The 24,770-nt window shown below is 36.2% G+C and overlaps 3 protein-coding genes across 11 annotated transcripts; 1 reads left to right on the top strand and 2 right to left on the bottom strand.

Annotated features, from left to right (window-relative positions):
- Positions 1–235: 235 nt before the first annotated feature.
- Positions 236–4,115, bottom strand: LOC133743026 (peroxisome biogenesis protein 19-2-like). The gene is made up of 5 exons (XM_062170765.1): positions 3,943–4,115; positions 3,809–3,860; positions 3,128–3,410; positions 1,209–1,525; positions 236–555 (listed from the first exon to the last, which is right to left on the bottom strand). Exons 1-5 carry the CDS (start codon positions 3,980–3,982, stop codon positions 510–512), a joined length of 738 nt encoding a protein of 245 aa, XP_062026749.1. The 5' UTR covers positions 3,983–4,115; the 3' UTR covers positions 236–509.
- Positions 4,116–4,775: 660 nt separating this feature from the next.
- LOC133743025 (uncharacterized) lies at positions 4,776–11,376 on the bottom strand. 4 transcript variants are annotated; one of them, XM_062170764.1, is made up of 11 exons: positions 10,863–11,376; positions 8,144–9,281; positions 7,802–7,867; positions 7,357–7,584; positions 6,975–7,145; positions 6,829–6,877; positions 6,422–6,497; positions 6,180–6,284; positions 5,864–6,025; positions 5,510–5,639; positions 4,776–4,990 (listed from the first exon to the last, which is right to left on the bottom strand). In XM_062170764.1, exons 5-10 carry the CDS (start codon positions 7,015–7,017, stop codon positions 5,511–5,513), a joined length of 564 nt encoding a protein of 187 aa, XP_062026748.1. In that variant the 5' UTR covers positions 7,018–7,145; positions 7,357–7,584; positions 7,802–7,867; positions 8,144–9,281; positions 10,863–11,376; the 3' UTR covers positions 4,776–4,990; position 5,510. The 4 variants fall into 4 exon arrangements, 2 of the variants coding, with proteins under 2 accessions (XP_062026748.1, XP_062026747.1); XR_009862862.1 differs by lacking the exons at positions 4,776–4,990; positions 5,510–5,639; positions 6,422–6,497 and having other exon boundaries at positions 6,002–6,025; XR_009862864.1 differs by lacking the exons at positions 4,776–4,990; positions 5,510–5,639; positions 6,422–6,497; positions 7,802–7,867 and having other exon boundaries at positions 6,002–6,025.
- Positions 11,377–13,896: 2,520 nt separating this feature from the next.
- LOC133743174 (uncharacterized) lies at positions 13,897–24,522 on the top strand. Of its 6 annotated transcripts, XR_009862985.1 has the most exons (15): positions 13,900–14,400; positions 15,969–16,013; positions 17,920–18,043; positions 18,123–18,183; positions 18,590–18,660; positions 19,594–19,658; positions 19,914–19,958; positions 20,035–20,115; positions 20,303–20,370; positions 21,202–21,250; positions 21,473–21,633; positions 21,859–21,956; positions 22,581–22,702; positions 23,441–23,774; positions 24,439–24,521. XR_009862985.1 is itself a non-coding variant. In XM_062171012.1 (13 exons), exons 3-12 carry the CDS (start codon positions 17,926–17,928, stop codon positions 21,923–21,925), a joined length of 786 nt encoding a protein of 261 aa, XP_062026996.1. In that variant the 5' UTR covers positions 13,897–14,400; positions 15,969–16,013; positions 17,920–17,925; the 3' UTR covers positions 21,926–21,956; positions 22,312–22,336. The 6 variants fall into 6 exon arrangements, 2 of the variants coding, with proteins under 2 accessions (XP_062026996.1, XP_062026995.1); XR_009862989.1 differs by lacking the exon at positions 15,969–16,013 and having other exon boundaries at positions 13,897–14,400; positions 24,439–24,522; XR_009862986.1 differs by lacking the exons at positions 23,441–23,774; positions 24,439–24,521 and adding an exon at positions 23,041–23,356.
- The last annotated feature ends 248 nt before the right edge of the window (positions 24,523–24,770 follow it).

Genomic DNA, 24,770 nt, shown 5'->3' with positions numbered 1-24,770 from the left:
AAAAAAACCCGTGTAAAAATAAATTCAAATTCACGTTTGTTTTCATTTCTTTGGCACGCATAATTAAGATTAGACCGTATTTCAGTTACCATGTCCATTATAGCGAATGGGGACTTTAGAGAAGTTGTTTATGTTGTGCCTTGCAGCTAACCACTTAACCGCAGCCATAAACATAACTTCGGGAAAATCTACCTCAATAAATCAATGGATAAATAGAGCGGATAATCTACTTCAGTAACCTCTAAAAAATTTCGGAAAACTTCTCATATCACCCCAAATTTTATACAAGCTCACATGTCCTAAACCTTGATCTGAAATTGAGCAACTAAATATTATAAATCGAGATAATAACACTGTACTAAGAGCCTAATCACTTTATTTTTCACAAATATTGAAAGAAAATGAAAAAGAAAAAAGAGAGGGGAAAAAAAAAAGATATCCGTGTGGCCCCAAGGAATAAAGGAAACAACTAAGGGGAGATGTAAATTGCCCGGAGTGTAGACATTTGCTCACATTATACAACAATTTCCCTGCGACTCTAGCATCTCTGGAGATCTGCAAAGGAGAGCAATGACCAGTGTTGGTCGGTAAGTTGATAGAAAGTTGTAAATGAATTATGCAGATTGATAGAGCTATAGGAAAGCATGTTAGCCTCTGACAGTAATTCACTAATTGTAGGAAAGCATCTTATACTGTGACAGTAAATCACTGATTGTTGCATAAGCCATAAAAAGTATGCCAAGAAGAAAGCATTTTAGATTTTGGCAATGATAAGTACACATGCATAACTTCTCTTGCTCCAACCAGAATCCTCTACTTAATTTGCATCTCAGTTTTTTTTCCCCTCTCCTTTAGTAGTACAGATTCAAGTTCTCCCACCTTTAGGGAAGGCTCAACCTTTATTTCTCCACCAAGTAGAATAGACTCTAGAACTCTCTAACAAAATAATGCCATTTAACAGAACAAGGTGAAGAGCAACTGATTCATTAGCTTGAATCGTTAATCAATTTTTTCAAACACCAATCCCCTAATGTTATCTCATCAATAGTTGTCCTTTCAAAATCCAAAGGAATATCTAAAAAAGTGTTTATTCTTAAGAAAAATATGAAAGATAAAAAATGTGATTATTAACAAATTTAAAATATATGTGAACTCTCAAACTTGGATGTAAACCACTAGTTATTGCTTATCAACAGTAGAAGACTTACATTTGTCCAAGACTAGCTAGATCAAAATCAGGAGCAAGCTCCTGCACAATAGCATTAGGTGGTTGGCCACATTCTTGCATTTTCTGCATGATCTCAAAGATTTTGTTGTAGTTGCCAGAATCATTTTCATAGACTTCATTAAGTTCTTTAATGAGTTCACACTGGTGGAAACAACGATCATATTCTTCTTTACTCAAAGTTGCTTCATTATCTTTCAACCACTTTGGATATTTTTCTCCAATTTCCTTCATTGGTTCATAAAGAATCTCCTTGGACAAAAGCTGTTGCATCATGGTCTCAACCATAGATCCCATGTCCTATGTAAAAAGGGGAAATTTTACAATAAAAATATATTAGAAATTGAACACATAGAGGTTTCACCCGTTTGAAAAAGTCTAAGGGGGAAATATTAAAAAGATAATGCATATTTAGCAAATAATCAAAACATTAGTAACTAAAGATGCCGTTAAGATCAACATCCTAGCACTAGCACCAACTACAGGACACAGTCGCAATGCACACAAAAAAGAGTTCATTACTCTGACAGTTTGATTAATATAGATATAAACCCACTTGGGTTCAAAATCTCAAGACTTTGAAAGCCAAAACAACATACATGAAAAGGATTAACAAAAAGAAAAAGAAATGAAACAACAAAATACTCATCCAATAAGTTTCTTAAGGCGGAATACTGCTTCTGTACATATATGCAGGCCCTAGGCTGAAGAAAAAAACTAGCAAAAGAAGAATCAAAAGCATAAGGCACATGAACTTCAGAAACCTATTTGTCTATCCCATTTGATTGGGACTCGCTTCTAGAATTCCCAGTGGAAAGGAGTATAAATGACAAAAACCTTTTTTCTTAAACCTAGATAGAGATTTGTGTGTGAAAGTAATGGAAACAAACATACTAAAAACTACCCGCTAAGACACCTAAATAGAACATAAATTACAATTAATGTCTCCCTAAAAACTGCGTTCCAATTTGGAACAATTGTCAAGTACAATGTCTCTAATAACTCTTAGATTCACTGTTTGACTAACTCTTAAGTTAGATATCCAAATAAATTGATTCTTAAATGACATTCAAAAAGATATAACAATAGACATTTTTCTATAGACCAAAAGTGCTCTGTGATAGGCATTGACCCGTTCTGCATCCAAAGAAGATTTTTTTTTTTTTTAATCAATTTACTCTTTCTGGATTAACTCTAAGCTCTAAAATGAACTCGACCTGATCAAGTCATCACCTCCAATGTGTTTAAGGAAAGTATCAGTTGTTCAATTGGCAGATACAATCTTTAGCTCATAGCCACATATTTGAAAGAATATTGCAGAACCAGAGCCTACACTACTTTATGCACTCTTGGATGCAGAGAACTACCCAATGGTTGGTAGATTTTGTCACTGTCTCATTATTAAATATAACTCGAGCACAGCCAAAGTTAATTGGGTCTATCCATGATTCTATGAGAATATGGATCCAATACACATCCATAAACCAAGCTAGATCAAGGTTGAACAGTGTAAATTATAGTGCTAAACCAAGTACAACCCATGCGATACTCCAAATCATAAGAGGGAGAGCAGAATCACACACTTATTGCAATTAAGATGGACTGTTTTTAAAACGTTTATAAAATTAATTAGTTAACGAATTTTCAAGTAAGAAAAGGAGGATAAGTTCAGTGGGAGGATAAGTTCAGTGGCTGAGATTTTATCAAACACCAATTTTAATTTAAAAAATCATGTAGCAGCTTCAAGTATCACAAAACTCAACCATAACTGTCTCAATTACAATTGCAAACCACTAACAGCTCAAGCTTCATAAAGACTCAACCAAACAATAAGCAATGCAAACTTGACATTCAGCAAAGCCCATAAACTTGACATTCATACGAGAAGAGAAAGCGAAGTACCTGACCGCCAGCAAGTTCCTCAAACTGCTTGACCCAATCCTCCATCATCGGATCCTTAGTAAAATCATCTCCCCCAGGTTGTGCACTCATGGTTTCCAGTCCCCGAACAGCCTCTCTTGTCTGCTCTCTGAGCTTATCAAGTGCCTCAGTAACATGGGATCCCCCTGCAACCTTTTGTTTCCCCTTTTTCTTAGCTTTGAGGTCAGGTAGTCCCATACCAAGTCCCTGAACCCCAGCGGGCAAGGAAGGAAGTTCTCGCTTGGTCTCTACAGCTTCTTTACTTCTACAATCAGCAAAAGAAAGTAAAATATTCAGTTTGGAGCATAAAGCCTATGCACTCCATTGGTCTAATGAGATTTCTTAAAAGACATAATTTCACACGCCTTATTCTACCAATTTCTCAATGGTTCGATGCTATCGAAAAACATAACCCCATCAAATTGGCAATGCCATTGAGCAAAACAAACTGCAAACACCCATTATGTAATTTCTCTACTGAATTGAAAACAAAACAATGCTCTTGGTTCTACTTTCATAAACAATTCTAGACACAACCATTTGGAACAAAGAAGTAAACTTTGGACACCCAAATCTCTGTTCTGAACACCCACATAACACAGAAACTAATGAAATTCTTAATTGCACAGTAAAGCTTAAAAGCTTTGAAGAAAAAGATAGAACCTTTCAAGGGAGGGTTTGCTGAGGTTGAGATTCTGGAAGTCATCTAAAGCACCTGCAAAAGCAAATTTCCAAAAGGTGAACATACAAGAATTTCAAAGAGAGAGGGAGAGAGAAAGTAAAGGTTGTGTCTTTACTGTCAAGGAGTTGGTCTAAATCGTCGGAGTGGTCAGCCATGGATGGAAACTTGGAGGTTTCTGTGTCGGAAAGCAAATATGGAATTGAAGGGGATTGAGGAGGCAACGCCGCAGGTCTTCACTATTCAGCTTTCAAGATATTTTTTTTTTCTTCCTTCCCTTTTCCAAAGTATCTACCTGTTTCTTTATCTTCCAAAAAAAAAAAAAAAAAAAAAATCAATCTAGTAGACTAGAGTCCTAAACCCACAAAAACGTTAATTACAAAGAAGCGTTTTCTCTGTTAAAAAAAAAGAAGCGTTTTTCTAAACTGCCGGTGACGGGTACGGCTCCATTTTGGAAAAGCGGATCGGGCGATGGCCCACTTGGAATTGTATCAGTCATGATAGCATACCATAATAATATCTTTCAAATTCTTTTATTTTGGTGAACATAATGGCTTAAAAGCCCGAAAAGAAAAGCAAACTAAATAGTTACCTTTCAAATTTTCAATCCTTACCGTGGTACTTGGTAAACGCATTATAGTTACCCTATGTGTGACTCTATCATTTTATAAACAAATGATCCAACATTATCGCTCTCGAGTATACGACCATGTTTCTAGGAGTGTAGTGCATGTGGAGCGTCACGAACCATGGAGCTTGACGTTGGTGCATCCATTTATGAGGAAGAACTTCATCCAAGAGGAGTCACTGTTTATTATGCCTTACAGTAACCATTGGCGAAGTTCTTCCTCACCTCTGGTTATAAAAGTTACTTTGGGATTCCACTTGGTTCTTCTAATGAAATAGAAATTTTCCTCTAGCATATCACCCCTAATGTAGCACAAGTTCACATGTTCAAAAACTTAGCCACAAATCCTAACTTAAGTAAATAACAATGCAGTTCGGGAACTAATCCCTTTACGTCTTACAAACTTGAAAAATAAAAAGGGACAAAGGTGGGGGGTGGGGGTGGTGTGAATTGGGATGGAGAAATACGGAAGCAGGCCGAAATGTCTGTTTCACATAACAGGACATTTTCCCTCAGACTCGGTTATATCTCTGGCAATCTGCAGAGAGTAAGTTGATCGAACTGATTAAAAGTTGTGAATGAATGAAAACATGTTAATGTGATAATAATTCACTAACTGTTGCATAAGACATAGAAGTTTAACAAGGAGACAGCATCTTAAATTTTGGCAATGACAAATGCAATGCACAACTTATCTGGCCCCAAATACAGTGTTCTATTTGAATCTGAATCTCGATTATTTTTCCCTCTCAGAAATTTCATTAAACATCAACCATAATTTAAAACTCAAGCACTTATCTTGCCCGAAATACAATGTTCTATTTGAATCTGAATCAACTATTTTTCCCTCTCTCAAAAATTTCATTGAACATCAACCTTAGTTTAAAACCCATGCATCAGTGTCACAGCTCACAAGTATATCACAAAAGTCAACCACAATCGTGTCTCTATTACATTCACAAACCACTAACAGCTCAAGCTGCATGAAGACTTAATCAAGGACTTGGCAATGTAAACTAAACGTTCAGCAAAGGGGGGAGAATGCAAAACACATTACCTCAGATGCACGCATTCTGCACCCATTCAGCCCTTGTTTCTAGTTCCTCAATCTGCTTCAAAGTATTCTCCACCCATTCCTTCCTTGTTCCTACTTTTTTAACAACCTCTTTAAGCTCATCCTGATTTCTCTGAAATTTCATTGAACACCACTATTAACCCATGTACCAACTTCACAAGTATTAAAAAAGCAGAACACAATCGTGTCACAATAACATTTCAAAACCTCAAGCTGCATGATCACCTCAATCGAAGGCTTATTAACAATGTAAACTTAATTTTCAGCAAAATCCCCCCAAAAAAAGAGAGGAAGAGATACAAAGAGCAATGTAAATGAGAATACAAAACACATTACCTGATCTGCAGCTTGTAACGCAGAAAACTTCGTTATCAGATCCTTGCCAAAACCATCCCCCCTAAGTTGTTCAGCTGTTGTTTTGAGTCCACTAACAGCCTCTTTGACCTCAGCCTCAAAATCATTGCTCACGTACATTCCAAAAACCAGCAAATGCTCAATCTGCAGGAAGATTCAATCGAAGACTTTAACATATGCAAAAACCACTAACAGCTCAAGCTGCATAAAGACTCGATCAAGGACTTGGCACAAACTAAACGTTCAGCAAAACCACAGAGAGTGAGAGAGATCTAAAAGAGAATATTAAACACATTACCTCAGATGCAGCTACTTCATCCTTAAACTGCTTCATCGCATTCCCCATCCATTCAACCCTTGTTTTTATTCTATTAATAGCCTCTTCAACCTCAGCCTGTTCTCTCTGAAATTTCATTGAACACAAACCTTAATTTTAATAGCCATGCATCAGCTTCACAGGTATCACAAAAGTTGAGCACAATCTCGCATATATGCACCTCCTAGGCTAATTTATTTTAGTTAATAATAAAAAAAAGATACCTGAGCTGCAGCAATTTCCCCACGAATGGTAATTACTTGAGGCCCAACCAGCTCCTTTAACTCATTGACCAACTTACTAAAATCCATAACAAACACCCATTGTGTCATTATGTAATTAACATCACCTAGTTAAATTAAGCAATTTGGGCGAAAGAAACTGCAAATACCCATTCTGTTATACTTCGTTTTCACTGGGCTGAACACAAAATGTTGAATGAAACTGTATTCTTTTCTTAAACAATTCTAGACAGACGTTTTTGAAGAACTATAAACAAAGAAACAAAATCTTGACTCATGATTTTTGGTTCTGAACAAACTCATATACAGAGATATATAAAACAGCAGATACATAAACAGAACATAGTAAAGTTTAAAGTTTTGAAAAAAAAAGATTGAGAGAAAGAAACCTTTGACGGAAGTGGCTTAGGTTGAAGTTTTCGAGATCATCTGAAATATCTGCAAAGGAAATTCAAAAGATAAACTAGTTACAAGAAGTTGAGGGATAAAGGGACAGAAAGAGAGGAAAAGAGAAAGCAATGCTTCTGGTGTTTACTTTCGATGAGCTTGTTGAGATTTTCGGAGTGATCAGCAGCCATTGATGAAACTTGAAACTCTCTCTCTCTATCTAGCTCTAAAGAAGTCTCAGCAGAAATGTAGAAGCAATGAGCTTTCCTGAATTGTTTGCCCTTTCCAATTGTGTTGGGAAGATAAATTGCTTTGGAACCTGGATATAGAGCTTAAGTAATGTTTTTTTTTTTTTTTAATCAAGAAGGATAGGTAATGTTGCCTTCACCATCTACATTGTTTGATAAGAATGGAGTAATGACGGTTTCAGATGAAAAGACTGTACTTCATTAATTATGCATAAGATGTGGAGGAATGGTGAGTGAAACTGTGAAGGTTTGAGTGAGAGAGAAGAAATCTCGGAACTTTACCATAAGATTGGAAACAGATGACTTTTGACTTTGTGGCTTCTCCATTTACTGCATGTCAGGTCTTGAGCCCATCAAAGTTCAAAACTGGGATTCTTCTTTTGGAACTCAGGGGATTCTCTTCATCTCTTTTAATATCGAAGTATCAAACCAAGCCGGTCACTGTTACCATCTTCGGATATTAACATAGTAACATGCCCCCCTCTTTTCATATCTTCCCATCTTTGAGCTCTGATAAAATTATAAAAAAAAAAAAAAAAAAAAAGCAAAGTACAATCAATCGTACTGTATCCAAAAGAGGAAAAACAGAAAAAAGAAAAAAAAAAATTATAATAACACTCTTAGTCTTAGACTCAAGTGTGCTCTTGCAGTTTATCGTGTGAAGCTATAAAAAGATACACAACATATTTTAGGCCCTTTAATTTATAGAACTTAACGCCTTCCTTACATGTTAGGATTCAGGTAACATTTTTCTGGCGATTCTGCTGTGGAATGGTTGAACCAGATTATACAGCTGCAATACAATTAGATAGACCATACTCATTACAGTGTCTGCAAGTGATCTCTAAATCAGCTTAAAGAAAAATACTGTTCTTAGAGTTGGTATTTCATATAGGAGAAATGGGGCAAAAGTACAAATGAAGTTCCATACAGAAGTATGGAATCCAAAAGAAAAGAATGTAGAGCTGCAAAGCAGTATGCCTAATTGCCTATGTTGCTTTTACAAGTCTAGTCCTCAGCAGCTCCATGACTAAAAGGGCACAGTAACTTACTGGGGTACTGGAATCACCTTATCAGTCCTGTGAAAAAGTATTGGACCCCTGACCCGTCTCTGAAATACTATTCAAATGTTGGACCTCAATGGTAGCTTCTTGGCTGATTTCCGGTTCTGTTGTGATGTTGGTTTCTAGAGCTGTTGTAATGGTACTAGAGCTTCCACATCCAAGAATGGATTCAGATCCTTCAGAGGTTGGATTTTGTTGAAATTGAGGATCTGAACTTGTTTCCACCTGTATATCTTGGTACACATGGGGAGGTATATATCTTCCTTCTTGGGGTTGGAATATAGTTTCAGCCAATGGGTTAGGGGGGTATAGAACTTGAAGCCCCACGGGTCGATGCATAGCTTCATGGCCTCTAAATAGTTTATACTTGGCAACATGCTTCTTTCCTGAAAGATGCTGATCGAAAAAAGCCTGCTTCTCACACTTGACATTACACAAGTCACAAACTATCGGAATTACAACTTTACGTTTGGAAGTTTTCGTTTTCTTGCGCTTCTTACCACGCTTCACATTGTCAGACCCATCACCTGGTGGAATTTTAGGCTGTCTGGGGTTCTTATTTTGTTTTCCAGTTTCCCTTGAATTTTCATAGCCAACAGGTTCATATGGTATATCCTTTGTTGTGTTTTTCTCTTCATCGTCTTGTTCACACTGAGTCTGATGAGGCACTTCAAGCTTTGTATTAGAAGTGCAAAGCTGTTGGCCCTGCAATTTGGCCACTGTTCTGATACCATTTTTCAACCTTTCCATTTTTCTCAGGTTCCTTTGATGTCGCTTTCCATTTTGGTGCTGTTTAAGAACGTCCAAATTAGTGCATGAAGCATTACAAACTTCACACCAAGTAACCGTGGTTTTTTGAGCAACTTGAGGTTTTTGGTAGTTTGGAACTTCCGTTTTCAGTGCTGATGCAGATTCCGACTTCTGAGGTGTCAGCGTTACCGGAGATTGGTATGTCTGATGGGGAGGATGAGAAGATGTTGAAGGGACACCATGTTCTGCTAAAAGCCAAGAACCACCCCTACCTCGACCATGTGATCCCCCAATGAAAGATGGGTGAGCTCCGCTGTAGCCAAAATTTCCTTGATGTCCTCTGAATAGTTCACTACCCACTTCACCGATACCCCTATAAGGAGGTTGGCCAACCTGCAAAATATAGTGAAAGGTTCTCAAGAATGTAACAAGCCAAAATATAGCATGATATAGCAACAAGGTATGCAATAAAAGAAACCCTTATAACTTAGAATGTCAATTTTGTAGATTGACCCAAGTAAAAAAAGCCTTTTTTGGCTTTAAGAATTCCAAAATAGATTATATTAGCCAATATACAATTTTGTGGACTATTATTGTTTCAACCCTTTAGAATGTAAACAAGAGGACACAGCTTCAACAAAGTCAGATTAAATCAAGACCATAAACTCTCCTGTAACTTTTGGTAAAACAAAACAGATACCCAAAACCAACATAATTTCACAGAAGAGAACAGTGAAACCAAAATGATAACATAGAAATCAGGCAGAGCTTGTAACATAGAGGAATGGAAACCAAGAAAACTCAACATATTGTTATACAAAACCTGTTGCTGAATTTAAACCTTGAGTCAATGGAATCAGAAAAGCAAAACTTATGAAGCCGAACCAACATAATGCTGAAAACAGACACGTTGCAAGGCTCTAAACAGATCTAGAAACAAGTCCTGCTAATAAATATGTCATGTTAATTCTCACTGTGCAGAAGTTTCTATCATGGTCTGAATTAAGTGAACATTGTCATTCTGCATACAAAATTGCAGGTCATTTAAACTAAAAGGGTCACAATGCTAGTGGCTTGATTTTACCATATGTAAGCAAGAAAGTTAAAAAAAAAGGGAGAAAATAGTTAAGATCAGCCACATCATCGGCACCTATTTTGAGTTTATACAGATTCTCTCAAAGCAGGATATTACTTCACCAGAGAAATCCTAAAAGAAATTGGGAAGCGAATGGTGGTGGGAAGAAACAGGATAGGGTTGAGTTTGAACAAGCAATTGCATATAGACAGATTTTGTTTTGTTTTATATACTTTGAGAAGAAACACCCACATTACAAATTTTTATAAGGAAAACTCCACTTGTCCTCATAATTTCAACTTCACTCGTCAAGAATTGATAGAAAGTTTAAAAAATAAGTGCAGATAAACTTATAAGGAAGGGGTATCTTATTTAAACAGGAACCAAAAACAGAAGAAGGAGATTCCCTCCCCCCGCTACTTATTCCTAAAGTCCAATATCCATGAATGTTTTGTTTTTCGGGGGAAAATATCGTTATATCTGAGATCCTTTAGTCAAAATACAATCTTTTCTAACATATAACACAAAAACCAAAGGTCATAAATCCCCTAAACTAAAATTCAAACAAGAACCCCGAAACAAAGCAATTAAGTGCTTTCTTAAATTCCCATATACTTACTTAAAACCATGGCTAAGGATAACATTACAAAGCAAAATCAGTAGACTCGGAAACTATCAAAACAAAGAGAATCTGTTATGAAACTCCAAACTCAACATCATGAATCTGTTATGAAACTCCAAACACCCCAAAAATCATACAAATGTGGTTCCGAAATTGTATCAACTAACCCAACAAAACACATTCGACAAGCATTTGAACTCACAAGTCACCCAAAACAATGACAATGACATTAGTTTCATCAACATTCGAACATATAAACAAAAACAAAAAAGTGTACCATTGGTGGAGTGTTCCATTGAGACCCCACTGCTCCTGAGTATTGCACCAAACGAGACATCACAGCCACCGCTGGCGGGACCGGAAGCTCAGGTGGTCGAAGCACTGCCGACTGGGGATAAGCCTGCTGGGGATAGAGATTGGTATAGTTTGATGGGTGATAACCATTTTGTTGTAGTTGTTGTTGTTGTTGTTGTTGTGGGTATTGATATTGAGGAGGGTAGTAAGATTGGTGGGTATTGGTATTGTAATGGTAGTGTGGTTGTTGTGGGGGTTGGAAGTGTTGTTGTTGTTGGTGGTGTCGGGCTTGGAGGAGCTGCTGTTGGTGAAGCTGTTGGAGGTGGTGATGGTCCATTTTTGTAGGGGAAGAAAGATCGGGGATTTGGGTTTTCTGGGCCGGAGGGTTTGGGCGTTTGAACGGAAAAAGGTGAGAGAAGTGTCAACGGACGGAGAGGTATTGTGTTTGTTGCGATTGCGGGGCCGAGGGGAGAGAGGGGCATCGGGTCAAAATTTGGCAGCAATACTAGATTCCTAGTGACATCACAAGTTCGTTATAAAAAATAAAATACTTTGTATTTTCAAAAGGTGGATTTTAATTAGACCTCTAAATTTCATATTTGGACCTCCAACTTTTTTCAATTATTAATAGATTTTGTCAAGTTATATGAAAAGACAAATAAGGACAAAGAGAGAAAAATAAAAAAATAAAGAGAAAATGCTCATTTACCCAATTTTAGCTTAAAATTTGCCCACTTGCTCCACTAACTATTTTTTAACCCCATTCACCCAAAACACTCTAAGAGATTATTTCCCCTTTACCCAATTAATTCTTTTTTTCTTCTTTTCATTTATTTTTGGGACTTTTTTGCCCTCTCCCCCCTCACCGATTTCTCTCTCTCTCCAGACGACGTCGGATCTCTCTCTCCCTCTCTCCATCCCTCCAGCAGGTCGCCCACGACGCCGGCTCTAGCCATCGCCGCGTCGAAACTCGTCGTCGTGCTCTCCGCTGCCAGGCTTGACACCAAGCCGACGGTCCTCGTCGCTGAGAAGCTCGGCGAGGCCGGGTTTGACCTTCTGAAGGAATCGACGACGGACTGAAAACTGCTATATGCTATTGTGCAGTCATAACCATAAAAGTTGTAACATTAGTGCCCCCCAGTAGACTTTGTAATGGGGGCCAAGTAAATGTAGTGTTAAATTGCAGTAGTCGATAAATGAAAAAAATTGTGTGGTTTGTGTCAGTCTAGTGGGGGGCAGTAGACAGAATATTGACCCTCATAATGTGGGTTTTTAGACATTATCTGTTGTTTTGAGTGTGAATAACTTCTATAATCTGTGAAACATAGGAAGCAGTGTAATGTTTGATGGTATATTGGGGGCAGTAGACACATTAGTGCCACCCAATAATGTCTTTCTTAGGAGACAGTAATCATCTCTTGTTGATTATAAAATGATCATTTTGGTTTTGTTTGTGATAAAGTGCAATACACTGTGAATCCTTGAAACTGGTGCAAGTTTTAATGGTTTAGTGGGGGGCAGTAGACACATTACTGCCCCCAAATAATGTCTTCATACGAAGTCAGAACCCTTCACTTAACTATTTTAGAATGTTCATTTTGGTTTTGTTTTGGTGTAGAATGGGTAGGCCGAAATTCACCTTGATGAGTGACTCAGAAGAAGATGACCGGAGTTCAGAGAGTTCAGATAACTGTACTCAAACCCGGCCTGATAACAGTTCGTCAATGAATAAAGCAGTCATCAATGAATCTAGCAGCATTTTGTTGAAATGACCTGTAATAAATGAACTACAGTTAAGACATTATTGCGGGGCAATAATCTGTCTATTGCCTCCCAATAGACCATCCAAAAAATCACCAGTTTCTATCATTGACAGATTATTGTACTTTAATAAACTCAAAACAACATAAGACATATCAAAACTCTAATTTCAGTGATTAATTAACCACAGTTAAGAAATTAGTGGGGGGCAATTATCTGTCTATTACCCCCCAATAGACCACAGTTTTGATGTCGTCCGAGACTTGCAAGCGAAGCCTAGACCCGATTCCGGCGTGGAGCTTCGGAGTTTCCCGGACAGCTGACGAACAAAACCGGCGAAGCCCAGACCCGATTCCGGTGTGGAGAGCTTCCCGGACATCTGACGAACAAAACTGGCGAAGCCCAGAGGGGTTGGGATCGTGGAGTTAGATGGCGTCATCCTCTAGTGGTCCGACGGTGGGACAGAGCGGTGGCGGTGGAGGCCGACATCGACGGTGGAGTGGTGGGCGTGGTGGCTCAGAGAGAGAGAGAGAAAGAGAGCCCGAGACGAGGTTAGAGAGAGAGAGAGAGAGAGAGAGAGAGAGAGAGAGAGAGAGAGAGAGAGAGAGAGAGAGAGAGAGAGAGAGAGAGAGAGAGAATCAATGAGGGGGAGGAGAGAGAGATATGAGTGTAATTTGTTAATTAAAATGAGGGCAATACTGTCAAACACTGTTAGATTGGGTAAATGGGGTTAAAAAACTCTTGGTGGAGTAAGTGGGCAATTTTTGGCCAAAAATTGGGTAAGTGGTCACGACCCCTTAAAAGAATTGGTGATCTACACTCGATTCTTTCAATTTCGTTCAACTATGTAAATTGGGCTATCTTTCTTTCTCTATCATTTTCATTTTTACTCTTGCATTGCGAAGACATGAGAATATTTTTTGTGTTCAACGATGAAAACGCCAATTGTATTTCAAAAAATAGAGCACTCTAAACATGATGTTGTAGGTAGTGTATTTGGCAAGCTTCTATTGAACAAAATTGTCACCCATGGGCATGTGGTGCAACAAAAAAAAAAAGAAAAAAGATTGAGGTTTACATTTCGCCAAAATCAATATTTTATAATGTAAACTCTTTAACAAAAGATCACACAACAATTTAGGAGTCAACCCCCTTGGCGTTTGAGATCTCTCATTAAAGACAATAAGATTTTGGCAAGCCAATTACACATTCGGTCCATTCAGCATGTAAAGCTAATTTTCTTGCAGATACCTTAGCAAAGCTCGGACATTCTACTCAAGCTCAAGTCTGGTCCAAGTCTCTTCCTTTGTCTACTGCTCAAACTTTTTATTTTGATTCCCTGATTGTAGGTTGTATAGGACTTCTCTTTGTAATTTTCTTCGTTTGTCGAAAAAAAAAAAAAAAAACAATTTAGAAGTCACCAACATTTTCTAAATGGAAAGTAGTTATTCAATTACTATCTGATTTTGGAAGACTTCCTATAAAACGGTCTGCAATTTGTAGTCGTATTTTATGGAATAAAATGTTTCTTTCATTCTCAACAAAAATTGTACTGTGGCCACAAATGCATTGGTGACTTCACAAAAAAAAAAAAAAAAAAATTTTGCATTGGTGAGCGAAACAAGAGTTGGACGATTTCAACGTGGAGGTGCAGAGGGGGAGAGCGAAGAGGAAGAGAGGACCGGAGCTTTGTTGCTTGCGATTTGCGAATTTGGATTTTGATTCCTTTGGTGCAACAAGACCGACGACTGCGTTGGCCGGTATCTTCATCCCTCTCTTTCTCCATTGATTAGGAGCAGGGTTTCAGTAATTGTTTGAAATTGCTCAGCCAGTGAATTTTCATTTTGTCAAATTGGACGATTTTATCATTCTGCGATGGTCGATAGTTTAATTCTCAGCATTAATTTGTGGAAGCCTGTGTGTGATTAAGCTCTGAGAAATTGCCGCAAAAAAGGACTTACTTGGATTAGAATAGGCTAAGGCTTGATTAGCAAAGTTGATTGTATGTAACTCTTAATTACCAACATTTTACCAAAGATTGAAATTGTGTTGTTGGGTCAGGGAAGATTCGTGTTATTAGGATCATGTCTTGTCTTGGGATTTAAGACTTAAAATAGGAAATGTTAGAATTCTCACAATGTAGCTATTAAAGATGGTAGAAATCCTTTCTTCTTTCGTTTTGCAAGAAAACTAAATGTTGTGTCTTTATCGTGGAATTCGATGGTTTTTGGGTTTGAGATTCTATGCCTGTCTCTCTGCCTTTGCTTTGTTTCTTTGGTTACTTTTAGTTTTGATTTGATATCTTCAGCCAAGACATTAACATTGATTTTGAGTTTTGATTTGTTGTCTTATTGATGTTGATTACCCAAGTTTTTTCATCGTTGGGTTTCTCTGTGTCGGTCTGAAGGACTATCTGTAAATCCCTGAAAATTGTTTATTAGTTGAGACTAAATAAATTTCTTCATTTCTGAGAACTATATAGCATTTTAGTTGAGTTCACGGACGAATAAAACAAAACATATTTGGTAATTTTGAGCTGTAGTTTGGTATAGATGACAACATCTTGGTTTGTATTAAGGTATTTTCAGTGTTAAAGTGAAAAATAATGTCGTGGAAATATAAAGCTTTTGTGGTTTCTATGCCGTATGACAACAAATTGGTCTATTTTAAGTTTCAAAGAGATTATGAAGAGAAGGATCCAAATACTTATATAAATATCGCATAGACTTCCATGTCTAGCTACCTAGATCTGTTATCGGCTTTTCACAACTAATACAAATCTTTTTGTTTGCAACTCAAAATCCACTTTGCTTTATATTTTTTTGTCTTTATGGTTATGTTGGTGGTGAGGTAAATTGAATAAAATGTTTTAGAATCCAGTTTCAGACAATAAGAGGCATTTAGGTACATAATAAAATGGAGCATAAATTTATTCCAACACTATCAGAAATTTGGCCTAGCATGTAGCACTACGAAATTCAGTTTCAACCTCAATGAGTGCAAGCCCATATAATTAAACAACCAAAGAAGTGTCATTTGAGTGGATAAGAAATGAAGGGACTGGATCATTGAGCATATGATGACTTGGGTCTGGAGAGATTTCAATGGTTAGAGATGAGAGAGATAGAGAGCTAGAGAGTTATTAGGGGAAATTCTTTCATACAAAACGAACAGCAATTCCAACTGTAACATTTTCTCTACTTCTCTTAAAGTAATTTTGTTTTATTTTCTATGAAATTAATTCTCTTTTCTCATTTGCTCCGACTGCTTTTTACTGAGGCAATTTGAGTTTGAGTTTTGACAAGTCCATGGTATTCATTTGCTTTAGGAGATGCAGTTTTGATCGTATCGTCCTCTCAAATCTATAACCCAGGTAAATAAAAATTTATGATTTTGTCTTGCTCCTGCTTTATTGCTCCGAATATTTCAAGAAATATAATTAATGATTTGCAAGTTTAGATGTGCTGTAATAGATTTAGCACAATCAACACCCTATCAATCCATAAGGAAATGGACAGATTCTCTTTCAATTGTGAGCAATGAAGTTTCCTTTTTTGATTTGGTATGCATTATTGTGTAAAAACTGATATGACCAAGATGTAAAATACCGAATCTTTGTGAATGTGAATGATTTTCTGCTTGAATCAGTCGTCTTTATAACGCTCTCCTGCTTCTATTACTCTGAATGTTTCAAGAAATATAATTAATGTTTTAAGAGTTTTGTTCGGACTTTTATGTGTGCTCTAATAGATTTAGTGCAATCGATTTACCCTATAAAGTGATAGGACAGTGAACAAATTCTATGTCAATTGTGAGTAATGAAGTTTCCTTTTTCGATTTGATGCGCATTGTTCTGTATAAACTGATATGACCAAGTTGTAAAGATTGAATCTTTCTGAATGTGAATGATGTGGTGCTTGAATCAGCGGTTTTTCTAATGAAGTAGTTTTCACCATTGACATAGTATATTCTTGAGATAACGGCAAATAGTATTAATTTTTTTTTTATATTTTTGAATAACTCTGGCTTCCATGTTTTTGTTCTTTCACTTTTTCTCTTTTAAAAAAGGCATCATGAAATATAGAATTAGGTGAACCACCTTCTTACATGGAACAAGAAAAAGAAGAAAAAAGTTGGATTCTTGTTTTAAGTCTTTAAAATCTCTTCGTTTGCACTGTGATATGGTATCTTTATACGGTGAAGATAGATTGTGGACCAAAACTCTCACTTCGTTTGCATTGCAATTTTCCATCAAAACATCCACATTTGTGAACAATAACATAGTCAGATCGCGTATCGAAGGTGACCAACAATAGAGGTGTTTATTTTTTTTGTTATTATTATTATTATTATTAATGAGAAATCAGTCCATATATAAATTTTATTATTGATGAGAAATCATTCCATATATATATATATATATATATTTTTTTTTTTCTTTTTGCCAAAGAGCATTCTAGTTTGGCCACAAAATGCATTATTCAAACTTTGAAGTACTACCACAAAAGAGGAGCAAATTGTTCATTTTGCCTAATTGTAGTACAATAATGCCACGTCACTAAACAAATAATTACTAGAGTCCCAAAACAACGAAAATTCTGAATTGCGAAAAAGAAAAAAAAAAAAAAAGGAAAAAAAAAAAAAAACGGCTCTGACTGACTCGGTATTTGGTTATTTGCGAAAGAGGAGGACATGCTTTGCTTCTAGGAGGCATCAGGTATGTCATATGTGGTTTTCTTGCAAGTACCCAACAACCATTCATCCTACTTGGGCATGTTTTAGACTCGTAACTTTGATTTAGATTCATGACCCGTGGTTTAGGAGTCGAATTGATTATGGTTTATTTCTGATTGTTTGACTGATGAATCATTTGCGTTTCATTGGTTCATTCTGGTATCAAACTGAAATTGAAATTCATGATCATATATCAAACTACATTTTCAAGATAAAAAGCCTCCAATTGACTCCCCTGTGTCACTGGACTCGTAACATCTTTCTCTTTGTTTTGATCTTATCAGTCTTTTTCCATTGCATTTGGGCTTCATTTTATATTGTAAAGATCCATAATTTGGTGTTCTTATTCATTTATGAGGTAACCTTAAACCCATCATAGACTCTGTTGTTTGTAAATTGATATCGAATTCTTACTGCCATTGATGATTTCTGATATTGAAGACACAGCCTTATAGGTGTTACAGTTTATTGCAGGACAATCAGTGTTGTTTCGTTTTATGAATTGGGCATCCCAAAAAAAAAGTTATGTTCTTTACTGTCTGCAGGTTGAGATGGCGTGGTTATTGATTATCTCTTCTGTGATTGTAATATGGATAGCTTCTCTGTTCAAAATTCTCCATGGTTCATACTCACCATCTAAGGGCGCTTTCTTGAATGATTCCAATAATGGTGGGTGGTCTGCACGAGCTTTGTATTTTACAGTTTGCTTTTTGACTATTGGTTTAGTATATTGTGTTTATGATATCAGGTGGCAGTGCCAAGAAGAGAAATGTGTTGCTGGTTGTTGCTCACCCAGATGACGAGTCCATGTAAGCATAGCTTTATTGCTTTATCATGTTTCAAGTCCATTTGGCGTTAGTTATATCTGACTTCTGCTGAGATTTTTAATTAAGTCTAATTTATATTGGGGCTCTTGAATGATAGAATGGGTATGAGGGAGAATTTTTCTTCATATAATCTTCAGATTGCCTCTCATGCCCTTCGATGTTGATGTCTGCATATATTGCCCAACTTGATTGTTGTCCTTGATGATTAACACCTCTAGGTCACCTGAATGGAAAAGGTCTAATTTGATTCCTAGAAAGCCTTTTTCTCCAGTGCAATTGTTGAGCTTTTATGTTTTGAGAGAGGAAATCTGTTCTTGGTGGCAGAATTGGTATTGTGATCATAGGAATCATATATATCGTGTTAAAACTCTTTGTCGCATTTCCGCAGGTTTTTCACTCCAACAATAAACTACCTCACTTCGAGATGGCATAATATTCACATCTTATGCTTGTCAATTGGTAACACTCTTTGATCCTTATATATCTGCATCCTGTTAAACCGAGCGGCATGCATTGGTCTATTAAACTCTTCCCTTCTTCTTTTTGGTATTTCTTTAAATTTATGTCTCTATATAACTTAAGCCATAAACTTGCTCACAGACAAAAAAGTGCTGTGCTACTTTTTCTCTTAATACCCTTGAAATAAGAACTCTTACACTTTAAGTAAGTTCGTTAGTGTATGCAAATTTGTTTGGCATTCCCATGTGGACCAAGACAAGGTAGAAGCTCATGCCTTGTTTGTGAATGGTTATTTTCCTTCGAAACATCAAGTGTATCAAATTTACAAGCACACAATTCTGACCTATTCGTGGAGATGGTTAAGGTCATATGACAAGAGAGTTGATGAAAATAACTATACTGCACTAAGGTCTTCATTTGTTTGGGATTTCAACAGTACTTAAATGCTGTATGTTGTAACCAACAAGAAGAATCCTCTTATTTTATCCATCTTTTCTTTTGAGTATCCAAAAGATAATTTATAAGGATTGTGGGCTATCTCTCTTCATTAAGAAAAAGGGTGATCATTTTGAAGCTAATCCGATAAAAACTGTTAAATGATGTTATTATTAAACTAAGCGAACGTGTATATGGTGTGTGTATTATATTCACAACTTATACTTAGGTGGCAAATTCAGTGGCACTTTATATCCATCCATAAGTGTATTTAGAATAAAGGTAAGCCTATCCCTTGGGATGTGAACTTCCTACCAGATCTTCTGTTGATTCAGCGTATTGTGCTATTTGTAGGCTTTACCATTGTTTATAGAGATGGTAGCTATTGTTATGTAACTTTCCAGAGAATAGTTTTTAGGATGTAGATTAAATTGGAAATTCTTGCCTCTATCATTTCCTGGTGTTGGTTAATTACTTATCAGTTTCATCTGTATGCAGGTGATGTAGATGGTAAAGGAAATACTAGAAAAGAAGAGCTCTACAAGGCTTCTGCAACCCTCAAGGTGATATACAATTTGGAATGAAAGAGATGAGGTTTTGTAATTCACTTGTAATAATGATGTTCTTTTTTATGTGCACCAGCACAATGCTAAGGTTATTTCTGTGCTGTTAAGTTTTTTTTTTCATTCCATTCCAAAATTTTTATTAATGGGTTGTTGCTTGAAGAAATTTTAGTCTTTTAGAACCTATGATACATTGTAGAGTACTTCTACCAGCGCATTCACATAATTTTACTACATTTGAAATTGGATACGCAGGTTCCACATCAACAAGTGAAGATTCTGGACCATCCAGATCTTCAGGTTCTACTTGACTATGTACCTACTACCTTTTTTGATACTCTCTTGAGAGTCTATAAACTTATTCTTAAATCCTCAGGATGGTTTTGGCAAGGTGTGGAATCACAATTTATTGGCAAAGATTATTGAAGAGGAAGTCGTAAGTCAGGGCATTGACTTGGTAAGATATTCTTTCAAAACAAATTAGTTTCCTTTAGCTCTTCACCTTCTACTATCGTTTCTGGACTTGTGAATTTGTAGGTGTACAATGAACATCATTAAATGGACTCCTGCTTGGTGATATGCAAACCTAATCTTGTTTTAATCACCTTGTATTTCTAAGAACCATTCTGCATGGGCTTTAACAGATAATCACTTTTGATAACTATGGAGTTTCGGGACACTGTAACCATTGTGACGTACATTATGGAGTAAGGTATGTTGAACTTATTTTTCTAATTGCCTGCAGTTCATACTTATAAACTTGGAAATAAATTCCTGGCAAACAAATGCCCATGTATGCTTTTCATCATGGAAACATTTGTCATAAAGAGAAAGTGATGACTACTCTTCAAATCCTTGTGATGTGTTGTCTTGTTGGTTAGTTTGTCTACCCATGGACATTCAAAACCTTTTATATTTCACCATTTTTGTTGCTATATCATACCTTAAAAAGAACTAGGAGAGTTATAAGTTTGTTCTAATTTGGTTTGATTAAGATTTGCATGGCTATCTGGGATGATTTATTCAATTATTTGTTTCGTTTCTATATCACCGTTAACCTATATTTAGTATTTATTACCATTTAATGGAATTGGTGCTTTCTTAAGGGTAGCTGTGAAGAGTGATGTATGTGAAAACTAGTTAAAGCAGCTTAAACTCTTTGTAATGTTTAAGCCTTTCACTTTATGTATTTCCTAAGGTGATAAAATGAACAATATAAACCTCTACTTATAGTCTCATCAAATTTTCTTAATCAAAATGGTTTTCCAGTTAGGCATCTCACACAACATTTAAGAGAAGATGAGAATACTTTTGCAAATTCTTTAAACTGCCATGATTACATAAAATAAGATAATAATGTAACCGTCTGTCTTAAATGGTTTCTTTTGTCTTTTTAGATGTATATTGTCTTTCTTCATTTTGGTGGATGTACCATTTCAAGGATCGCTATCTTGTGCTGTTATCAGTTTACTTACTGAATTCATTATTTGAGTACATTACAGTATGCTCTAGTCTATTTAATATGTGTTGATTTTGTAAGCAGGAAGCTTTTACTTGCATCGTCACAGAGGAATGTTGAAGCCTGGGAACTTGTATGATCTCTTCTTTAGATTCATTTTCTTTTGAAATCTGTGGTGTTTAAGTTAACTTGCCCATTCTAACGTTTAAAGTATCCTGATGGAGCCTATTTTCACGGTCACCCAAGTGATTATATAACAATTAAAAGATGATGCATTCAAATGTTTTCCGTTTTAGTACTTTAATGATTGTTAAACCTGTAAGATAAATTGTTCTTCTGTTGCATCCACTGTCAGGTCAGTACTAACATATTCCGCAAGTATAGTGGACCAGTGGATATATGGTTCTCCAATTTATATTTTATGCAATGCTCAAATGAAATGTTGCATTGCTTGGTAAATGAGCAGCCCCGAAAGAGTTTCCTCGCGATGGCACAACATGCAAGCCAGTGGGTTTGGTATGCTATTACTTGTTATCAATTGAAAGTACATGGAAACGTCTATGTTATTGCTCTTACATTCTTCCTTGGTTTTTCTTGTGTGAATCTTGTTATACTTTTCATTAACTACAAAAAATCCAAGTAATAACTTCTTCGACATTCCCACATTGGACACGTTTTTAGAATGAATATAATCCAATGAGCTATTTTTCTTTCTAAAATGTTTTAGTTTTATATCTGCAGGTTTCGCAAGCTTTTTGTGGCATTTTCGAGCTGCACCTATGTGAACACGCTTAGAAAGATGAAGTAGTTTGTGAGATCAATTTTGTACTTGAATCTTGGTAAGTCTTCTCTTCTCATGTATATACATACAGCAGCTAAAGACATGTGTCTTTTTTTTTTTCCCCTTCTATTGTGAGATGATCCATTTAGAAAAGTGAGTAGATACCTTACAATCATCGGGTAAAATTTCACTGCTTCTGGGACAACATATTAGTGTTAATGTTTGAGCCAGTAATAAGACAGCAATCTTGTGGAATAGAGTAGTTCATCATTTTTTTGGGGTAGGCTTCTCATTGTTTTACTTTTTTGCTGTCCATTATATGGAGATGTAGAGAAGCTTCTGTTTAATGTTACATTACTGTAATTGGATCCAATGAAATATAGTAGTTCTTTTGTGTTCCGCCCTCTGTTCAGGAAATAGAGATTGCAGAGAAGCATGTGTCTACTGTTAATGTATGTACTTGATCCAATTAAACCTCTGTATAACATTACCTGATTGATACAAACTGGTTGATTTTCTGCTTAAAAGAAAAACAAAAAACAAAAACAAACAAACAAACAAAATTCACTCAAGTCTGAAGTCTTGAAGAACCAGCTTTTATTAGTGAATGAGAGGCTCATTTTAATTGATGCTGTTGCATGGTTTTGTTGTCACTAATAGTTTGTAATTCTACTTTCGTCAGTTTGGAGCATATTGGTGGTCGGTGGAAGCCTGACATAGTAGAGGCTTGAAAGTTTAGAAGACCGATTAGATGAATAGAATCTGAATAAGGACATCTACTGAATTTGAATCGTAATGGTTCAGGTAATGAATTTTTTTGTGAACTTGGAAAAACTTCTAGTTGCTCACTTTTGTATCTCATGCCTTCCTTCACAGTTCAGAATATCTGAAATTCTTTTCAAAGAGAAATGTGAACTTCAAGTTAATAGAAACTCGAGATTAGAAGTTTTGCAAGTATTGAGAAAGCTAAGGTGTAATCCTGCACTCCAACCAAAAGATCAATGGGACTGCTATTTTAAAGATTCACTCATTTGTAGTCATATAATATGGGATACGGTTAAAATGTCATATATTTATAAATATTTTTAGCCATCTATTTCCTGAATAGTTTTCTTGCTTAATCACCATTCTTGTTTCACCAGTTCCTCATGCTGGCTTTGGATTGAGTTTTGAAAGGCTTGTAAAGTTTGCAACTGGGATTGAGAATATCAGAGATGTGATTCCCTTCCCACAGACACCTAGTTCATCAGAATTTTAAGGAGGCTGTTTACATTCTTTGGCTCCCAAACAGTATTTTTCTGTTTTTTTTTTTTTTTTCCCTCTTACCTTCACCATTTTGTAGCTGGTCTCTCAACTTATATTGGACAAGAAACTCAAGGCAATTTTCATTATTTAGGCCTGAAAGTGAAGGTTAATTCTGGTATAAGAACTAAAATGTTTATTAAACTAATTGTCTATAGTATTCGTCTTTGTTTTTCTTTTGTTTGGGCAAATCTCATATTAGTTGCCTTCTTTATCATACAATTTGCTGAAACATTTAAGATGGAGGAGCCGCCTACATTTTCTGATGAATTGGAAGATAAATGCAATCGTCTCAAAGAAAATTAAGACGGGCAGATTACAGAGAATTAATTCTCTATGGCTGTGGACAGAACACTGATGAAGAATTACTGTTGGACTCAGGGAATTTAATGGACACAGTTTCCTCTTTATTTAGTAGTTGTAAACATCATTCTCTTCAACATTGTTCGAGGCAGCAGCGTGAAACAAGAACCTGCAATTTGCTATAAAACGGTCATGCAAAGGTCATTGTGATCCGCAAAGTGTACAGTGTTTCTTCAAGGTCTGCTTCCTCAAAGCAGAGCTTCACGTCATGGTACGGAAAATAAATCAAACGTCTTTTAATTTTCTGTCAAACAAAATAAGAAAAGTAAAAATAGTTGGATTTGATTGGGAGCTTTGCAAATGATGCACTCCATTAGCGTAAAGCAAAGATGCTTATGTTTTAACAATGTTGTCAAAGTTGGATTTCAATGCGGAAGTCGATGAGTCAAAAGTTATCAAATTAACAATTAAGCACGACGTTAAGCACTCTGCTTTTCTCGTACAGTTTTCCATACCTTGTTAATAATTCAGGAGAGGTTGGCTTTGCCAGTGACATCATATTTCTACCTTCATTCTCCTGTGCTTTTGCTTTCGCAAAGAGACATCAGTCTACTTCATAAGTTTCATAGTTCTTCATATTCTTCCTGTACACAGTCTCTGTTAATAATTCAGGAGAGTTTGGCTTTGCCAGTGACATCACATTTCTACCTTCATTCGCAAAGAGAAATCAATCTACTTAATAAGTTTCATAGTGTATGCTCTATACTTGGTTAAGTGTTTCCATTTGTCCTGTAACTTCGTGCTGGTTTTAATTCTCTGGAAAACAAGTACTGCCTCATGATTCCCTGTTGTTTGTTTCTCTTGTAATGTGTAATTAGCTTATTTTAACATGCACACTCTCTTCTTAGTCTTTCTAATTTATTCTCGTTTTACAGATTAATTCTATTCGCATTCCTGCTCCGGTGTCCGAAAGGGAAGGATTTGAAGAGCTTAGCCTCACCCGTAACGAACTAAAAAAAGATAACGTTATGTTCATCAGATTTCTTGTTTACTTTTAACAATAATTCTTTAAGACAAAATCACTATAGAATAAAAGTTCACAAAATTATAAGAAATTAGAAAAGTGATTTGGTACATTTTCTTTAAGACGTGATTTGAAAGTGTTGCATGCTTCAATGCTTCATGCTTCCAAAGAGATAAGATTCCTTCAAGACTTAACACACTACTTTTTCTTCATACCCAAAAAGAAAGAAAAGAAGAAGTGAAA

The sequence above is a fragment of the Rosa rugosa genome, chromosome 4, assembly GCF_958449725.1.
Source record: "Rosa rugosa chromosome 4, drRosRugo1.1, whole genome shotgun sequence".
In the NCBI taxonomy this organism is placed as follows: domain Eukaryota; kingdom Viridiplantae; phylum Streptophyta; class Magnoliopsida; order Rosales; family Rosaceae; genus Rosa; species Rosa rugosa.
Note: the sequence above shows the minus strand (reverse complement) of the source record. Positions and strands in the feature narration are given on the sequence as shown.

What these genes read in the sequence shown, in the direction of transcription:
- LOC133743026 (XM_062170765.1), bottom strand. Translation starts at nt 3,982, where the DNA reads ATGGCTGACCACTCCGACGATTTAGACCAACTCCTTGACA. An exon ending in TTTAGACCAACTCCTTGACA is followed by an intron (nt 3,861 to 3,942) that starts GTAAAGACACAA and finishes TTGCTTTTGCAG; the next exon opens with GTGCTTTAGATGACTTCCAG. An exon ending in AGGAACTTGCTGGCGGTCAG is followed by an intron (nt 1,526 to 3,127) that starts GTACTTCGCTTT and finishes CTTTTTACATAG; the next exon opens with GACATGGGATCTATGGTTGA.
- LOC133743025 (XM_062170763.1), bottom strand. Translation starts at nt 11,216, where the DNA reads ATGGACCATCACCACCTCCAACAGCTTCACCAACAGCAGCTCCTCCAA. An exon ending in AATGGAACACTCCACCAATG is followed by an intron (nt 9,282 to 10,862) that starts GTACACTTTTTT and finishes TATATTTTGCAG; the next exon opens with GTTGGCCAACCTCCTTATAG.
- LOC133743174 (XM_062171011.1), top strand. Translation starts at nt 17,926, where the DNA reads ATGGCGTGGTTATTGATTATCTCTTCTGTGATTGTAATATGGATAGCT. An exon ending in CACCCAGATGACGAGTCCAT is followed by an intron (nt 18,184 to 18,589) that starts GTAAGCATAGCT and finishes GCATTTCCGCAG; the next exon opens with GTTTTTCACTCCAACAATAA. An exon ending in AGGCTTCTGCAACCCTCAAG is followed by an intron (nt 19,659 to 19,913) that starts GTGATATACAAT and finishes TTGGATACGCAG; the next exon opens with GTTCCACATCAACAAGTGAA.